At 32.7% G+C, this 18,379-nt stretch overlaps 1 protein-coding gene and 1 pseudogene across 1 annotated transcript; both read left to right on the plus strand.

Annotated features, from left to right (window-relative positions):
• Nucleotides 1-1,798: 1,798 nt before the first annotated feature.
• Nucleotides 1,799-7,705, plus strand: LOC125834251 (methanol O-anthraniloyltransferase-like; annotated as a pseudogene).
• A 1,467-nt stretch (nt 7,706-9,172) lies between these two features.
• LOC125834270 (disease resistance protein At4g27190-like) lies at nt 9,173-10,594 on the plus strand. The gene has a single exon (XM_049513436.1). It carries the CDS (start codon nt 9,173-9,175, stop codon nt 10,592-10,594), a length of 1,422 nt encoding a protein of 473 aa, XP_049369393.1.
• The last annotated feature ends 7,785 nt before the right edge of the window (nt 10,595-18,379 follow it).

Genomic DNA, 18,379 nt, shown 5'->3' on the forward strand with positions numbered 1-18,379 from the left:
AGTTATTAGGGAATTAAGTATTCCCAAAGAAGTTTATAAATGTTTTTACATTTGAAGTAAGAAAGGAACTATGATTTCCAAAAGAGCCTTTGGGCTAAGTTTTGAGCAATTATCTCAAACTAAAAGAAAGAAGTTTGTGTTTAAAACACTTATGAGCCAAAGTATGTTTGGGAGTAGTATTGAGCACCGAATTGGGGAAGCGAGTTCATATTAACTCAACTCTCCATAAGAACCATGTAGCCAAACATGGGATTTAATGGGTCATACTTTTTAGATGATCACGTAAGTTAAGCTAGTGGATCCACTAAGTAAAGTAAGGTCCTATATCACGGCAAGGTATAGGATGGTCCTTGGGCAACGTGAGGTAAAACGTTGTATCATCACTAGGGGCTCATAGTGGTGGTTGTCGGTTAAAGAATCTCCCACAAAAGTTATATTACTTTTATATAAGTAAAGTTGAGTTTGTTATCGTTTTATCCTTAACGAACTAAGTTGTTTACACTGTTTACAAGCTTTATATATTGCATGTGTCTTATTGCTTTATATTGAGTTCGGTTATTCATGAGTTGAACAGAGCCAAGGTAAGAGTTCCTTTGTACTCCTTTCAAGCTTAAGTTGTTGTTTACCTTTCCAGCTCTCATACTCGTACATTCAATGTACTGATGCCAGTTGGCCTGCATCGTCTTATGATGCAGACGCAGCTACCCAGGATCAGCATTCAGCACGCCGTTGATCCAACTGAGCACTCCAGAGTCAGTGGTGAGCCTCTTTGCATTTCGAAGGACTCGGTTATTTTGTTTTCTTCAGTTTTGCTTTATTAGGATGTTGCGGGGTCTGTCCCAACATCCATCTCAGTGTTATAGAGGCTTCATAGACAGTCAGTTAGTATTGAGTCTCTCATCTATGTATATATGTAAATATGCTATTTTGAGACTCGAGTTGCCTTTTTGGGCCAGATTTTATCAGTTAAGTTGTTTTATGTCCTTGCATGGCATGGAGTTATTCTGTTGAGTTAGGTTTTCGCTAAGTTAAGAAAGCCAGGCCAAGGGTTCGCTTGGGGCCAGCAATGGTCTTCGAGTGCCGGCCACGTCCAGGATGTAGGCTCGGGGAGTGACATCCTACCTTTAATTTAGCAGCGACTTGGGTCAAAATGTGTGTTGTAAAAGTTTTTTTTCTAGCGTACTCACTTATCTTTGGCGGTAAAAAATAATAGCGGTACAGATGTGTGTTTATTGTGGTGAGTTTCTTGATGTTGTCACAAATAACCTTTAGTTAAGGAAGTACTAGCGGTATGTACTTGAACATATAAATAAATTGAGTTTTGTAAAGTGATCCTCAAGATAGGAAAATATATTATATGTTAGTTATTACCCAATAAATTTTTTTTCACTACCCGTCCAAAATTATATTGCATATAATAATATTACTTATCCTATTAAAAAAAATATACCACATAAGTTGAGACATTAAAAAAATATCATGCAATGGTGCACTCATGGTCTAAAATTCCTAGTGGACCCAAACCTAATAGTTTGTTTGGTAAAAATTGAATTATGTTTTGACTTTTGACACACTAATGAAATTGTGTACTTGAATAAATAAATAAATTGTGTTTTGCAAAGTGATCCTCAAGAAAGGAAAATATATCTAAGCCAATTTTTACCCAATAATTCCTTTTGTGCACTACCTGTCCAAAATTCTAGCTCAAAAACCACACTTGCTCAAATTGCTATATATACCATGGCAATTATTCCCAGCCCTTTTGTGATTTCATTGAGAAGAAATAAGCTAGAACTGAATGATAGTTCCACAAAATAAAACACCTCATGAAATGTTACATCTTTCAGATATAGATGATCAAGAAAGTCTTCGTATTCAAATGCCGCTATTGATGTTTTACAAATACAATTCTTCAATGGAAGGGAAAGATCCTGCAAAAATCATCAAAGATGGATTATCTAATACGCTTGTGCTTTACTATCCATTAGCTGGTAGGATAGTTGAAGGACCTAATAGGAAGCTCATGGTAAATTGTAATAGTGAAGGAATCATGTTTATTGAAGCCGATGCTAATGTGGAGCTTGAGAAATTAGGAGACTCTATAATACCACCATGTCCATACATTGAAGAGCTACTATACAATGAGCCAGGATCTGATGGGATTATTGGTTGTACATTGATGTTAGTTCAAGTAATCAATCAATATTTAATTAAATATATATATATATATAGTAACAATAATAAATATGATTATTTATAATCAGAACTCTATAAATGTTGCTAAAGACCTTAGCGACTATAGATGTAATGACATTATACTCAATTGCCGCTAAATATTTTTATGACAATGTTAGGAAGATCTATTGCAACAAAATATCTCTTTTGTTGTAGTGATACCTCTTTCAATTCGGGTTGCTTGATATTACATCTAACCATCATTATAAACTAAATACACATTTATCAACCCACGACTTTGGTCCTTTGGTAATGGTGTGGTGTGTGATGTATCTGTTAGATATGTTGTAGATAGTAAAATTCACATAGAGAAAATAATAATCAAGGCCGAAAAATATGCAACAATCGTATTTATTGATTTTAGAATATGAGTGTTACAATATCTATTATTCCTCTGATTTGTCTTTTCAGATATAAATTTAAGGGATCCTGAGCTTGATCTTGAATCTTGAATTTGTTCTTGATCATGGATTCAAGGGCTTCTAGGCTTGTTCTTGAATCTTTGTTGAACTTGAACTTGATCTTGAATTCAAGGGCTTATGAGCTTGATCTTGAATTTTGAATTTGTTCTTGAACTTGATCTTGGATTCAAGGGGTTTGGAGCTTATTCTTGAATATTTGATGAACTTTAAATATATCTTGATCTTGATCTTGATCTTGACTTATACTTGAATTCAAGGGCCATAAAGCTTTTTCTTGAATCTTTGATGAACTTGAAATAATCTTTATTTTGACTTAGAATTGAATTCAAGGGATTCGGGCTTGTTCTTGAAACTTGTAGTCATGATCTTTATTTATTGATTTAATGAACTTGATAGGGACTTGAACTTGATGATCTTGATCTTGACTTTTACTTGCAGGATTCCAGGGATTTGGAGCTTGTTCTTGAATCTGGTGGTCTTGATCTTGATCGTTTTGAACTCGAATGCATGAATTCTTGAACTTGTAGCTTGTAGAGAAATCTACGATTTTTCATCCACAAGGTCTCTTTAGCTTCTTGTTAGAATTCTTGTTTTTCTTTTTTTGAATAATGAGGACCTTTATTTATAGTTGTGGAATAGAGGAGTTATGATGAGAACAGGTTTCCCTTTGTCCAAATAGATTTAAGTGACATGTCACATGAGTTTTACGAAGTGGGCTTGTCATTTTGACAATTGACCTGATCCTATTGATTTTTTTGTTTGACTTGGCGTGCCATGTCATTTGACATGTGGCACCAAACTGGGCCTCTAGAATGAGATGACATTGGGCTTAACAAACTGGACTCATCTATTGTAGCCCAAATTAATTAATTTGAACTTTAATTAAATCCATATTTATTGGACTTTAAATAATTGACCAAATTATATTAATCATAACATTTATATGGACTAATATATTAATGAATTTAATATAATCTGAATCATTTTATCAATTTATATTTAATAAATTTTAAATGCCCCCTTCTTCAAATCTTGTCAAAATATTTTATTTTTTCAAGACTAGACTTGAAGTATTTTACTTACCCAATCGAAACACTTTAGATTTGAATTACATATTATCATCATTTCTTCAATTTGGATGGGGTTGACTTTCTTGAGCATTTAATGCTTAAGCCCCAACCCTTACATTATATAAAGTGTGATAACGCCACCACCTCTTCTTATTAGAAGAATATAACTGATCTTCTCAATTTGAGTTTGTTTTGGAGAAGGGGAAAGCCACCCATGCAACTCTATTAAAGGACATCTCTTTTAGTTTGTGAACATTAACTCTGCTCTGTTGGCAAGTAAGTTATTTCTTTCTTATTTGCGTCTGCTTTTGTTTGTCTTGTCCTTTTCTTCATGTGTGTAAGATATTTCTCCACCCTTTACTTTTGCTTTTTTTTTAGTCAATGGAATTGATATTTGTTTTATGGATGGCGTGAAATGGAGAGTTTTATCATAACACCAAAATTTGATTTTAGGTGTGAAGTGATGTGTTTAACATTTTCGCCTTGAGATCACTAATTTGATTTTTTTATTGAGATCCTGAATACTTGATTATAAGATTTGAAGGACTGTGTTTAACGTTCCCATCTTGAGATCACTAATTTTAGGATTTATAAGATCTCAAATACTTAAGTATAAGGTGTGAAAGGATGTGTTTAATGTCACCGGCTTGAGATTATTAATTTGAGTCTTTATGAGATCTCAAATACTTAAGCATAAGGTGTGAAGGGATGTGTTTAATATCCCCGACTTGAGATTATTAATTCCAGGTTTTATGAGATATCAAATACTTAGGCATAAGGTGTGAAGGGATGTGTTTAATGTCCCCGACTTGAGATTATTAATTTGAGGTTTTATGAGATCTCAAATACTTAAGCATAAGGTGTGAAGGGATGTGTTTAATATCCCCGCCTTGAGATTAGTAATTTGAGGCTTTATGAGATCCCAAATACTTAAGCATAAGGTGTGAAGGGATGTGTTTAATATCTCTGCCTTGAGATTATTAATTTGAGGCTTTATGAGATCCCAAATATTTAAGCATAGGGTGTGAAATGATGTTTATAACGTCGCCTTAGGACATGAAAATCTAAAGATTCTTGTAAGGATAAATTCATGAAAAGATTGAGTTAAGGTGCAAAGGGACAAATATTGTCCATCTTAAGGCATGAAAATTTAGAGAACATTTTAAAGATAAATCCGTAAAAAGGTTAGCTTAAGGTGCGAAGGGACAATTTTATCCACCTTAAGAAATGAAAATTTAATAACTTGCATATATACTTGGAGGATTTGAAGACTTCTACTTGCATTGACCGAAGAATTTTGAAGACTTCAACTTTCATTTGGAGGATTTAAAGACTTCAACTTTCATTTGGAGGATTTAAAGACTTCAACTTGCCGACTTAGAGGATTTTAAGACTTCAACTCACATACTTGAAGCATTTGAAGAGTTCAACTTGCATATTTGGAGGATTTAAAGACTTTAACTTGCAGACTTGGAGGTTTTGAAGACTTCAACTTGCAGACTTGGAGTATTTGAAGACTTCAACTTGTCGACTTGAAGGATTTGAAGACTTCAACTTGTAGACTTGATGAATTTGAAGACTTCAACTTACAGACTAGAAGTATTTAAAGACTTCATCTTGCATACTTGAAGAATTTAAATACTTCTACTTGCATATTTGGAGGATTTATTGACTTGAACTTGAAGGCTTGGGAGTTTTGATGACTTCAACTTATAGACTTGGAGGATTTGAAGACTTCAACTTGCAGACTTGAAGGATTTGGAGACTTCAACTTGCATAATTGGAGGATTTGAAGACTTCAACTTGCATACTTAAAGGATTAGAAGACTCAACTTTCATACTTGGTTGAATTTGGAAACATCAACTGTTATTGGAAAAGTTCATGTTTTTTGGGGTCTGCCCCCATCGAGTCATCATCATTTTGTGCAAGTCTGAAGTTTGATGTGATATTACTTATAGCTTTAACTTTCATGTGGCAGATCAAGTGGAAACATGCAATTTTTTTATACTCATGCAACTGAGCCTAGAAGATGGTTCCAAGCATCTACGTACCTCAATAAAGATGATCAAGTCACAATGTAGTTCTGCGGATGTGACTCAAATTTGAGAACTTTGTAATTTGAAGATTAAATTGCAGTTTAGACTCATGCGATGATGAGCATTGGAATTTGCAGTTTATGCTCATGCAACTAGAAGCATTATAAATTGCAGTTTAGACTCATGCGATGATGAGCATTGGAATTTGTAGTTTATGCTCATGCGTTCAGGAGCACCGAGATATTAAAGATTCTTCAAAGTCATCTTTAGATGTAGACTTGCCCCCACTTTGGATTCCTCTAGATCTTCATCTTCGTAAGGTCCATAGATACGAGATCATTGATATCCTCTTATAGTCATGCTTAATTCCATTTCATGTCCATGAGTTGCTAACTTTGAATGTATTGGGTTTTAATCCTTGCAATATATAGTAAACACTCCAATGCATGCCTTGTATGCACATTTAAATGCTAGAAATTTCACTGAGGTGATCTTTGCAGTTGAGGCTCTAGCTTCTCCAACAATTGATAAAGTCAACAACTAGCTCGTCTTCACATTGGTGATCTTTGTTAGTTCAATCATACTAACGACACGTCTTGTGCTATAGAAAGATTGAGAAGTTCTTGCTCTAAGTGCTTCCAACAATCTATTGAACCAGGTTCGAGATTATTCGACACATGGCACTAAACTGCGCCTCTAGGATGAAATGACACTGAGCTTAACAAACTGGGATCATCTATTGTAGCCCAAATCAATTAATTTGGACTTCAATTAAATCCATATTTATTGGATTTTAAATAATTGACCTAATTATATTAATCCCATAACATTTATATGGATTAATATATTCATGAATTTAATATAATCCAAATCATTTTATATTATATTTAATGAATTTTAAATGATTACACATTCATCACAAATTTAAATTGTTTCCAAGTCACAAATTTTATATTTACTTCTTGTATTTCATTTTCTCTTCGTAATCATCAAAATTCCTAATTTTATATTCATTCATTTTATACACAGGTGACCCGTATTTGATGTGGTGGATTTGTTGTTGGATTCAGATTTAATCACACTATAATGGATGCTTATGGCTTCAAAATGTTTCTAAATGCATTAAGTGAATTAATTCAAGGAGCTTCTGCACCTTCTATTTTGCCAGTATGGCAGAGGGACCTTCTAAGTGCTAGGTCATTGCCATGCATTATATGCACACATAATGAGTTTGATGAGAATGTTGAGTCCAAAAATGCATGGATAGCTGTGGAAGACAAATTAATCCAACACTCGTTTTTCTTTGGAAATAAGGAGATTGAAGCCATTCAGGATCAATTAGAATCTGGTTATGGTTAAATTGGAAGATTTGAGTTACTAGTTGTGCTTCTATGGAAATATCGTACGATTGCACTTGATATAAATCCTGAAGAGAATGTTCGTTTGTCATACGCAGTTAGTGTACGCAAAGGACTGAGAAAAATGGAACTACCACTTGGATATTATGGCAATGCATTTGCAACTCCAGCAGCCATATCAAAAGCTGGATTGTTATGCTCAAATTCATTCACATATGCAGTTGAGTTGATTAAACAAGCTAAGAAATAGGTCAATGAAGAGTACATCAAATCCTTGGCAGATTACATGGTGATTAACGGGCGACGACCGTGGACCAAATCTTGGAATTTTCTCATATCAAATACTGCAATAATTGGTTTTGATGAAGTTGATTTTGGATGGGAAAAACCTATTTTGGGTGGTTTTGATAGAAGTCCTCTCTCTTTTGGCAGCTTTTTTTGGTCATTTAACAAGAACACAGGAGAGAAGAGTATTGTGATACCTATGGAATTGCCTCAACAAGCCATGGAAAGCTTTCAAGGTGTTATCAAGAATTTGACTAGTAAAAATGGAGAAAAGATCCAACTAAAATCAAACATTTAGGCTCTGAATTTGTATATGCCACAACCACACAAATATCTCAGGATTGTTTTAGACCAGAATTTTCAAAAGTCTTCCATTTTTTCTTAAATATTATGCCAAATCAAACCGTGTCCCATAAAATGGGACGAAGAGAGTATGTTACAAAAGAGATGAGCGTATCTGTTCCAAATAAGGTTTCTGTAAAATGTTATGATCAAGCGAATGTGGTATGTAGCTTGATGCATAATGTTGCCAGAAAAAGTTTTGGTGCCTTCATATTTATAAGTGCATCTATGTTTCCATAATTCCCAGCAAATCACAAAAGGAAGGCAATGAGAGTGGTCAATTCAGGCACTTTGCTGGTGGATTTAATACGCCACCATCTCATAAGTTTAGTACGAATGCTATCAGAATTAGGCCAGAGCAGTCCCAAAGTATATTGAAAAAAATTCAAACTTTCTCCGCTATTTGACCATAGCTAAACAGGTGGTTGATGTCCTCATTCATTCCATTGTGACAACAAATACATTTGGAAGGTCCTTGCACACCAAACCGAGATAATGAATCATCCGTAGCGAACTTATTGTTAAGGAGTCTCTAAGCATATGAAAGGAAATTTTCTATGCCAAATATTTTTAGAAGTCGGGGAGGAGCCATTAGATTGTGTAAGAGGATTCCAGGCAGATTTTGAGGAGAAAGAACATGTGTGTTCAGGTGTCCAGACAGCATGGTCTTGATTACCTGCAAAAATCTTGATAGTTAAAATGGGAGCAACTAAATCAGAAGATAAAATTTCATGAAGCTTACTAGTGTTCCAGTGATTAGAATTGATAAAGTCAGAGACTTCAGTATTCTTTGGATGAGTACTTTGGTCCACCAACATAAGTTGATTTTTTAAGGACTTAAATTTTGAATTTCCAGAAGAGCATGGCTTTATTCAAGAATCATTTTTTCATTAGCTAATAATAAATCTTTTAAAAGACAAGTGCCTTAGTTGTTATGCATTTAGTCATATAATTATCTTAAAGCAAGAGAGGTAGTGGACTAGTAGTTGAGAATTTAAAATTTAGGAGTTTGGTAACCAACAAACTAGTTCTTAAATTGTCTGAAAGTTTTCTCATTGGAAATGGAAAATTCCAAAAAGCAACAATTACTTTTCCCTTTTTACACTTTCAAAGAAGAATAGTTTATGGAATTATCAGAGCTTCACTACTTTTAAGTCTTTAAAATAAAATGCTATCATTTTGACCCCACTCTTCTTATTCTTAAGCCAAAATGCAGGGCTTATAAATCTCAGTGAATATACTACTTGGAACAAAACAACCAAATTCTCCATTGCATCTTTCATTTACACATCAAAACCTACATTATATTGCCGCTCTTTCAAGTTTCATTTTCACACCAAATTCACCAACGCATATCCTTTTTAAAATTTCACTTCATACTAATAAAACAAATAGCAGAGTTTAGACTTGAGAGATCATAGCTATGGATTTCCAATCTAAAGTTGGGTTTCTCATTTACTACAAGAGAAACATCAAATCTCTGGATAAAGAATCTGATAAGCTGGAGAATATCAAAAGTGGGGTGCAGCAAAGAGTGGAGGCTGCCCAGAGAAACTTACAAGTCATTGCTCCCAGTGTTGAGGCTTGGTTAACTAGTGTTGATACCACTATTGCAGATGTGGCTACTACATTGCGACGTAGAGCTGAGGTTGAAAGAGGTTGGTGTCCAAACTTGATGTCTTGTTACTTGCTGAGCAAGAGATCTAAGGAAATTGAACTGGATGTGATTGGTCTTCAAACTGAAAGCAACAATTATGTGGATTTTTCCTATCCTGCACCACCGCCTGCTGTTGAAAATGAAATTGTACATGGTGAGGAGTTTGACTCCAGAAAACAGAAGGAGGAAGAGGTCATGGAAGCTTTGAGAGATGAGGGGGTCACTATTATTGGGATATGTGGTATGCCTGGTGTTGGTAAGACAACACTGGCTGAGAAAATCAGAAAAAGGGAAAAACAAGAAAGGTTGTTTGATGATATTGTCATGCTAACTGTCAGTCAACAACCAGACTTGAAAAATATTCAGGGTGAGATTGCGAGAAGCATCGGTCTGACGTTAGAAGGGGACGATTTGTGGCAGCGTGGAGATGTGCTGTGTTCAAGGTTAATGGGTCAGGAAAGTGTCCTTATAATCCTGGATGATATTTGGGAGGCTCTTCATGATCTAGAGAAACTTGGAATTCCCAGCGGTAGCAACCACAACCATCGATGCAAAGTGACATTCACAACGCGTCGCCGAGATGTTTGTCAAGCTATGGAAGCTCATAAGATCATGGAAGTTGGGACCTTATCTAAAGAGGAAGCATGGATCCTTTTCAGGCAGAAATCTGGTAATTCAATTGATGATCCGTCTCTTCATGACATAGCAAAAGAGGTTGCCAAAGAATGCAAGGGGCTGCCGATTGCTATTGTTACAGTTGCAAGAGCACTAAAGTTTAACAGCAGGCCTTCATGGGAGGATGCCCTTTTAGAATTACAAAGATCTGCACCAATTAATATCCCGGGAATGATTGAAAATGTGTATCAACCTCTGAAGGTATGCTATAATCACTTAGAAAGTGATGAAGCCAAGTACCTCTTTTTGCTTTGTTCCTTCTTCAAGGAAGATAGTGATATCGTGCCTGAAAAATTACTTAGAAAAGGAATGGGGCTTGGCATCTTTTCAGAAATTGAAAGTATTGAACATGCAAGAAATAGGATGTGTCTTCTGTTAGAAACTTTGAAAGATCGTTTCTTGTTATCCCAAGGTTCAAACAGAAATTATGTCAAAATGCCTGATGTGGTCCGTGACGTGGCTATATATATTGCTTCTGAGTGCAAGCATATTTTTATGGTAAGTCACTTCTGAGATACTTCTCATTTTCTTTCAAGTAAATATTGTACTTACTAAGCTAGACATGTCTGTTCTTTTGCATTCTCTGTTTCCTGCAGGAACCAAAAACTAGTGATGGCAATGAAGCCGAATCTAGTGAGTGCAGAAGCTAGTATCTATGACTCTGAAGCTAGGAAGGTAATTAATAAGAAGTCGATGAAATAGTTCAAATGTGTAAGTTTGCTTGAACATCACCTGATACCTATTCCGATGGAGGTAACAGGCAGAGGCGGATCTATGATATTGTAACCTATGAGTTTATGTGAGCCCAGTAGTTTTTACCTAGAGACTATGTATACTAACTTGAGTTTATTGTAATATGTTGATGTATTTTCTCATGTCATCTTGTATTCTATTTTGTTTTGAAAGACTTTAAAGAATATCTTTTGGAGAAGCCTTTGAACTTAGATGATTCCTTTCAGAATCGAAAAATAAGTTGTGTTCGGATGGAATGTTTAGATGAATCCACTGTTTCCAGAAAACAAATAAATAAGACACTTCCTCATAATTGTTGTCTTCTTATATGCCAGGTATTAGTGAGAAAAGAAATTACTTCAAGGGATAATAACTATTGGGAGGGTGGGGGGGATTATTATTCAATTTTTCAGTGTATCATATCAAGTCGTAATGAAAAGTTACATATTATTGTAATATCTCGATGATGTAAGAAATGTGTACATTATCAGTGTGCATAATTTAGACTCTTTCAAAAACGTAATCCATTAAAGACTTATAATGTTTGAATATTTGTGTTGAGAATTCGAGTGTGTTTCAGGTATACAACTGACATTGGTGTTATGATGAGTGATGTTACGAAGGTGGAAGCGGAGGAACTAACTTCCTTCCGTAATTAGAAAAGCTCGAAGAATCCTCTATCAATAAGAAACATTCTGATTCCGGCAAGGTTACACTCAATCAAACAAATCATAAACCAGCTATATAGCATCTAGGATGCATGTGTTTTATGGTGCTTAACTTTTTGTTGATCTTTGATTCCCATGAAGATGAAAACCTTTTTTGGCAGAAGAACAACGTTAACGTGGATTTGGGAATCTGATGAAGTTTGGATTAGTATTCTTAGTTATCCCCTCCAGCAATAATAGAGGTGTTCAACCATTTGACCAGACTTGATAATTAAGTTATCAAATTTTATATAGAATATCAAAATACAAATAATTCCTTTTTCTGCTATTATTATAATTATGAAAATGTATATAGTTAGACTCACCAATATAATAAGAATTAAAATCAGAATTTGTTAAAATTTGAGGGATTAAAAGTACCAATTTCCCATCAAATATAGATGGGAAAATTGTATGATATAGTAAATTATTAATTCAAATTAAATGTTATAGCCATAATTTCTTTTATTTGTAATTCGCAACAAACATTCCATATTTTTTGCCATCCCATTTGTATACCGAAATATACAAATGCATGATCCATTTGTATATACAAATGCAGGACCCATTTGTATACCAAAATATACAAATTGACCCAAATACATATATTTTATGTATATGTATACCGAAATATACAGATTAATAGTCATAACAAACATAAAGTTTGTTATGGAGCGCAATTATACAAACTATAGCTATAACATACAAATATGATTTTTATGTTTGCTAAACCTAAAATTTACTCAATAAAGAAAGAACAAGAATGTATTTCCTATCATGACTCAATTTGGAAAAACGTGTAAATTAAAGTCCTTCAAAAACTATTTTATTTCCATAAATAATTCTTTTCCAAAACCAAAACTAATTCGGAAACCAAACCAAATAAAAAGAGATAAAATAATTTGTATATATTCCAAATTCGAATGAATTTAGGAAAACGAAAACAAAAACAATTATAAATAGAGAGGTCTCTTTACATCGGTAAAAGGCACAGCCAAACAAATACAATTGTATAGAAATTGTACAATTATTGTATAGAATATATAGGTATTTGTACCGGTAGTGTATAGAAATTGTATCATTGTTGTATAGAATATGTAGGTATTTGTATAGGTAGTCTATAGAAATTGTATCATTGTTGTATAGAATATGTATTTGTATTAGATGTGTATAGAATATATATTTGTATAGGATGTGTATAGAATATTTATTTGTATAGGATGTGTAAGAAATTATATAATTATTGTATATAATATGTATCTATTTGTATAGGTAGTGTATAGAAATTATATAATAGGCATATATAATATGTATTTGTATAGGAATATAGGATGTTTATAGATTATGTATTTGTATAGGATATGTATAGAATATGTATTTGTATAGGATGTTTATATAATATATTTATGGTTGTATAAGACTCTATTTAAGCAATCTTCAATTATCCACCATTTTGCTGTCACGAAGGTGTAGAATCTCCTATTGATATCAAGAATTTTATCAGAGAGGCCATCTGCTATATGAGCAGGAATTTGTATTGGTGGGAGCAAAGTTGTCCATTTCACATAGCAAAATATTGGAGAGGTTTTCTTGATGAATGACATTGGTATCACGATGAGTGATATTACTAGGGTGAAAGTGGAGGAACTGACTTCTTTTCGTAATCAGAAACTGTGTCATTGTTGTATAAAATATGTATTTGTAGAGGATGTGTATAGAATATGTATTTGTATAGGATAGGTTAGAAACTGTACAATTATTGTACATAATGTGTATAAAATCTGTATCATTGTTGTATACAATTATATTTGACAAGAGTGTATATGTATAAAGGATGTATTATTGATGTATAAAAATTGTAGATATACTGTATACATATTGTTTAAAAAGTGATTATAAAATATATGAAAAGTATACTCATAAAAGTATATTTAATGTATATTGTTTGTGTATATATATATATATATATATATATATATATATATATATATATATATATATATATATTGTATAAAGAATGTTTATATAATTGTTAATGTAGATATTTTATAATATTCCAAAGTTTTTTCTTTACTAAAAAATGAATAGCAAGAGGAAGTCAAGAATTTGATTTGAGAGGCCATCGGTTACTATTGATATATTGAGAATGAATTGATGAATGTGAACATGTCAATAAGAGACGATATGTTCTCAAATAAATTTATTAGTAGTTTTATTTTTCGAGTACTCATAGTTATAAGACAATGATTTCCGTTGTTACTAGTTTTGCTGCAACTTTGTTGGTTTAGTATGCAACACACATTTTATTGTAGATGTTTATTTCGTCTAAGGTGGGTATGAAGTCGTCGGAGTGCATTATCTTTAATGTCGGACTTTTCGACGCGAATTCAAATTTAATCTGACTTCAAAGTGGATACCGAACACCAGATGAAAAACCAAAAGAAAAATTGGTGAAACATATATATAAGCTCATTGTTCGTATTTCCATATTCATAAGTATGGTTTTTGTTTGGCCTCAAATATTTGTCTATTTTTAAAAATATGATTTATATCCATAAGTTTTAAAAATTATTAAAAATATCCATAAATTTATATTATCGTTTTATCGTTAAAAATAACCTTATAACATAATTGATGATAATCAACAAGAACAAAATAACAATATATGCAAGACAATGCACTAATCACACACTCAAACTTGTCACTAATTCAATTATAATTATAATTTATTGAACACAAATTGCTCTTTTTTCTCAATTTTATCACTCAAATTAGAACTCAAACTTTTTTGGAGGAGTTAGTAACAAATATTAGTTGGAATTAATAAATGGTGAGATTTTTATAAAATGTAAAAGTATCGGGTAACTTTTAAATTTTTTTAAAGGGAAAAGGGTCTGAAAAGTACTCCAACTTTGGCCGAAATTGTTGTTACGATACCAAACTTTATGGAGGACCTTTTAAGCCCCTACACTATTTATTAGTGTATTTTAAAGGTATATATGTACCCACGTGGACACATTACTATTTAAAATGATGCAATATTTATAATGTCCACATAGGCACATATATACTTTAAAATACACTATTAAATAGTACGGGGGGGGGGGGGGGGGAGGGGGGGGTTAAAGGTCCTTTCCAAAGTTTGGTATCGTAACAACAATTCGACCAATGTTGGAGTATTTTTCAAACCATTTTCCCTTTTTAAAAAATTTCCAAATATTAGAACTTGGCCCAAATACTAATTTTTTCTAGTATTTGAAAACTAGGGATACTTGCAAAATATATTTGTCAAGTTATATGACCAAACACCTCTTTCTAAGTTTTTCCCAAATTTTTCTCAAGTTTTTTTGGGGCCAAACGGGTCCTTACTTTAACTTATCTTCAATCGTGACTTGAACCCTCAATTAATGATAATTATGTTAACAAATTTTATATAGAATATCAAAATAAAAATAGTTCCATTTTCTACTATTGCTATAATTACGAAAATATATACAGTAAGACCCACAAATACAATAAGAATTAAAATTAGAATTTGTTAAAATTTGAGGGGCTAAAAGTACTAATTTCCCACCAAATAAGGATAGAACAAGAATCTATTTCCTAATTTGACTCAATTTGGGAAAACGTGTAAAGTCCTTCAGAAACTATTTTATTTCCATAAATAACTCTTTTTTTAAACCAAAACTAATTGGGAAACCAAACCAAATAAAAAAGAGATAAAAAGAATTTGTATATATTCCAAATTCGAATGAATTTAGGAAAACAAAAACAATTATAAATAGGGGGATCATTATATCGGAAACAGATACAGTTGTACAGTTACTGTATAGAAATATATATATATATATATATATATATATATATATCTGTTGTATAAAATACGTATTTGTATAGGAATATAGGATGTGTATAGATTATGTATTTGTATAGGAATATAGGATGTGTACAAATTATGTATTTGTATAGGATGTGCATAGATTATGTATTTGTATAGGATATGTATAGGTTATGTATTTGTATAGGATCTGTATATATTATGTATTTGTATAGGATGTGTATAGATTATGTATTTGTATAGGATGTGTATAGATTATGTATTTGTATAGGATGTGTATAGAATATGTATTTGTATAAGGTGTGTATATAATACATTCATGGTTGTATAAGATTGTATTTAAACAATCTTAAATTATTCATTTTGTTGTCACAAAGGAGGTGTTGGATGTCCTATTGATATCAAAAAAGTTGATCGAAGAGGCCATCTACTACATGAGCAGAAATTTATGTTGGTGGGAGCAAAGTTATCCATTTCACACAACAAAATTGGAGAGGTCCTCTTGATAAATGACATTGGAATCACGATGGCTAAGAGTGATGTTACTAAGGTGAAAGTGAAGGAACGCGGAATCAGAAACTAAATTATTATTGAATAGAATATGCATTTGTATAGAATGTGTAAATAATATGTATTTGTATAGGATATGTATAGAAACTATACAATTATTGTATAGAACGTGCATGAAATTTGTACCATTATTGTATAGAATTATATTTATCACGAGTGTATATGTATAAATAATGTATTATTGTTGTACTTATGGTACCATTTTGTTATGACATGATGTTGGTTCTTTTTTCATTATAGTACGTATGTAGTTACTTTATGATGTATGTTAGTTGAATATTTTGTCTTATAATGCTTTAGACATAATACATACCGTTTCTTTTAACTTTGTCGCAATTAACTTCTTTGTCCTTTAATTTTTGGTGTGCACAAGTAGAGATTTAAATATGTATAAAGTTGAACTAGTAGATACGTTTTTCCGACATGACATACTAAAGCTGAGATATAAATTTGCAACCTAAAATAATTTTCAAACCATTTTTGAGATAAGGAAATCACACCTCGAAATTAATGAGTCGAGCTGTCACGCGGATGAAATTTTATGAACAAATTAAGTTTTGTACACGCCTTTTTGACAATTATATTCAAATACTTGATCTAATCAACTTTGAGATGGAGAAACTAACTTTCTTCCGTGATAAAAAAAAGCGTGAAAAAAATCCATCAGTAAGAACCATTCTGATTCTGAAAAGGTCACCCTCAATCAAACAGATACACCAGCTAATTAAAAACAACAATGTTGCATGTGATTCAAACGAAATCAGTTGAATCTCAACTTCTTACCTGACTTCCGATGTTACCGTTCTACATCTTCCACGAGTTTCATTGTTATCATTACTGCTGCAAGTATCGTTGGAGTCATAATTTTATTAAGGGGTTCGCAACATAAAAAGTAAACATAAGAAGAGGTCAAAGATGATTTAACATCTAAAAAATAATTTTAAATATGTATAAATGGTATATTTTCCACTGAAGGGGATTTGAATCCCCTCGGTTCTTGTCATCTCCGCCTGTGGGTGCAATTTTATTGGTTAAGTATGCCTCAATCCGAGACAAGACTCAAACCCTCAACTAGTAATATAGATGTTCAATCACTCGACTAAACTTAATAAAGTTATCAAATTTATATAGAATATCAAAATAAAAGTAATTTCATTTTGTACTAGTATTATAATTGTGAAATAGAGAAAATGCCATAAATAGTCCCTAAAATATAGGAGTAGGTCTAACATGATCCCTTAACTATATTTTTATTGGATTACAGGCTCCATTGGTATTATATAAACAAACATAGATTCCATTATCTCAATTGGTAATTTGTCTGTTTTCATTTATTTCCTATATTTATTGAACTAAATAATTTGTGAAATCTACTAGAAGAAGAAAACAAAAACTATATTCTATTGAAGCATTTTGTGTTCATTACATTGTGATCTAAAAATGGAACGAATCTCACATTCTTTTATTACTTAACATTTACATAGCTACCTCTATATATAGAGGATTATAGTTATTATAACTAACTTTTGTGCTAACCACGTGACGCCATGAGCTAATCTATAACTACCTAACAAACTCCAACCAACTTTTAAATTGGCCAATAACAAAGCAACAACTCTGCCATCTGTAATTCAACACACCCCCTCAAACTGAAGGGTCTAACACACCAAGTTTGGTCATAAGCAGATGATGTTGATTAGCTCCTAACCCTTTTGTGAGAATATCAGTTGGTTTCATAATAGTTCACAAATGTTTAAGATCATTGAAGCCTGATTTTACTTTCTTTTGAATGAAGTGACAATAAAATTCTATGTATTTTGTATGCTCATGAAACACTGGATTTTCAGCTATTTGTGTAGCTGATTTGGTGTCTGTAAACACTGAGATTGGGATGGCAATTGGAAAGTGCAATTCATCTAGTAATCATGCTAACCAAATTAGTTTTGCAACATGAGTTGCCAGACTCCTATACTCTGCTTCAGCTGAGCTCCTACTCACTGTTTGCTGCTTCTTTGATTTCCATGAAATTAGAGAATCTCCAAATTTTACCATGTAATATGTGACTTATCTTCGTGTTTTAGGACATGAAGTCCAGTCTGAGTCACAATATCCAATGATTTCTATAATACCAATCCCTATTTTGATCAGCAGCCAAAGTCCTGTAGATTTTTTGACATATCTCACAACCCTTAGTGCAGCTCCCAGTGGAAAACCTTAAGGTGTTGCATGGATTGGCTAAGAACTTGCACACTAAAGAAAATGCGAGGTCTGGTGATTGTTAAGTACAATAGTTTACCAATCAATCTTTGGTATGCTTTAATATCTTCTAAATCTGAATCATTAGAGTCATCAATGTGTTGATCAAATTCTACACTGGTCAATTATGGTTAAGCTCCAAAGGAGTGCTTACAGTCTTTGCTCCACTCAATCTAGTTTCTGAAATAAGTTGTA

Source organism: Solanum verrucosum, unplaced genomic scaffold (genome assembly GCF_900185275.1).
Source record: "Solanum verrucosum unplaced genomic scaffold, falcon-dt-bn FXZP01000026.1, whole genome shotgun sequence".
In the NCBI taxonomy this organism is placed as follows: Eukaryota; Viridiplantae; Streptophyta; class Magnoliopsida; order Solanales; family Solanaceae; genus Solanum; species Solanum verrucosum.

Coding starts and splice junctions, on each gene's coding strand:
- LOC125834270 (XM_049513436.1), top strand. CDS start 9,173: ATGGATTTCCAATCTAAAGTTGGGTTTCTCATTTACTACAAGAGAAAC.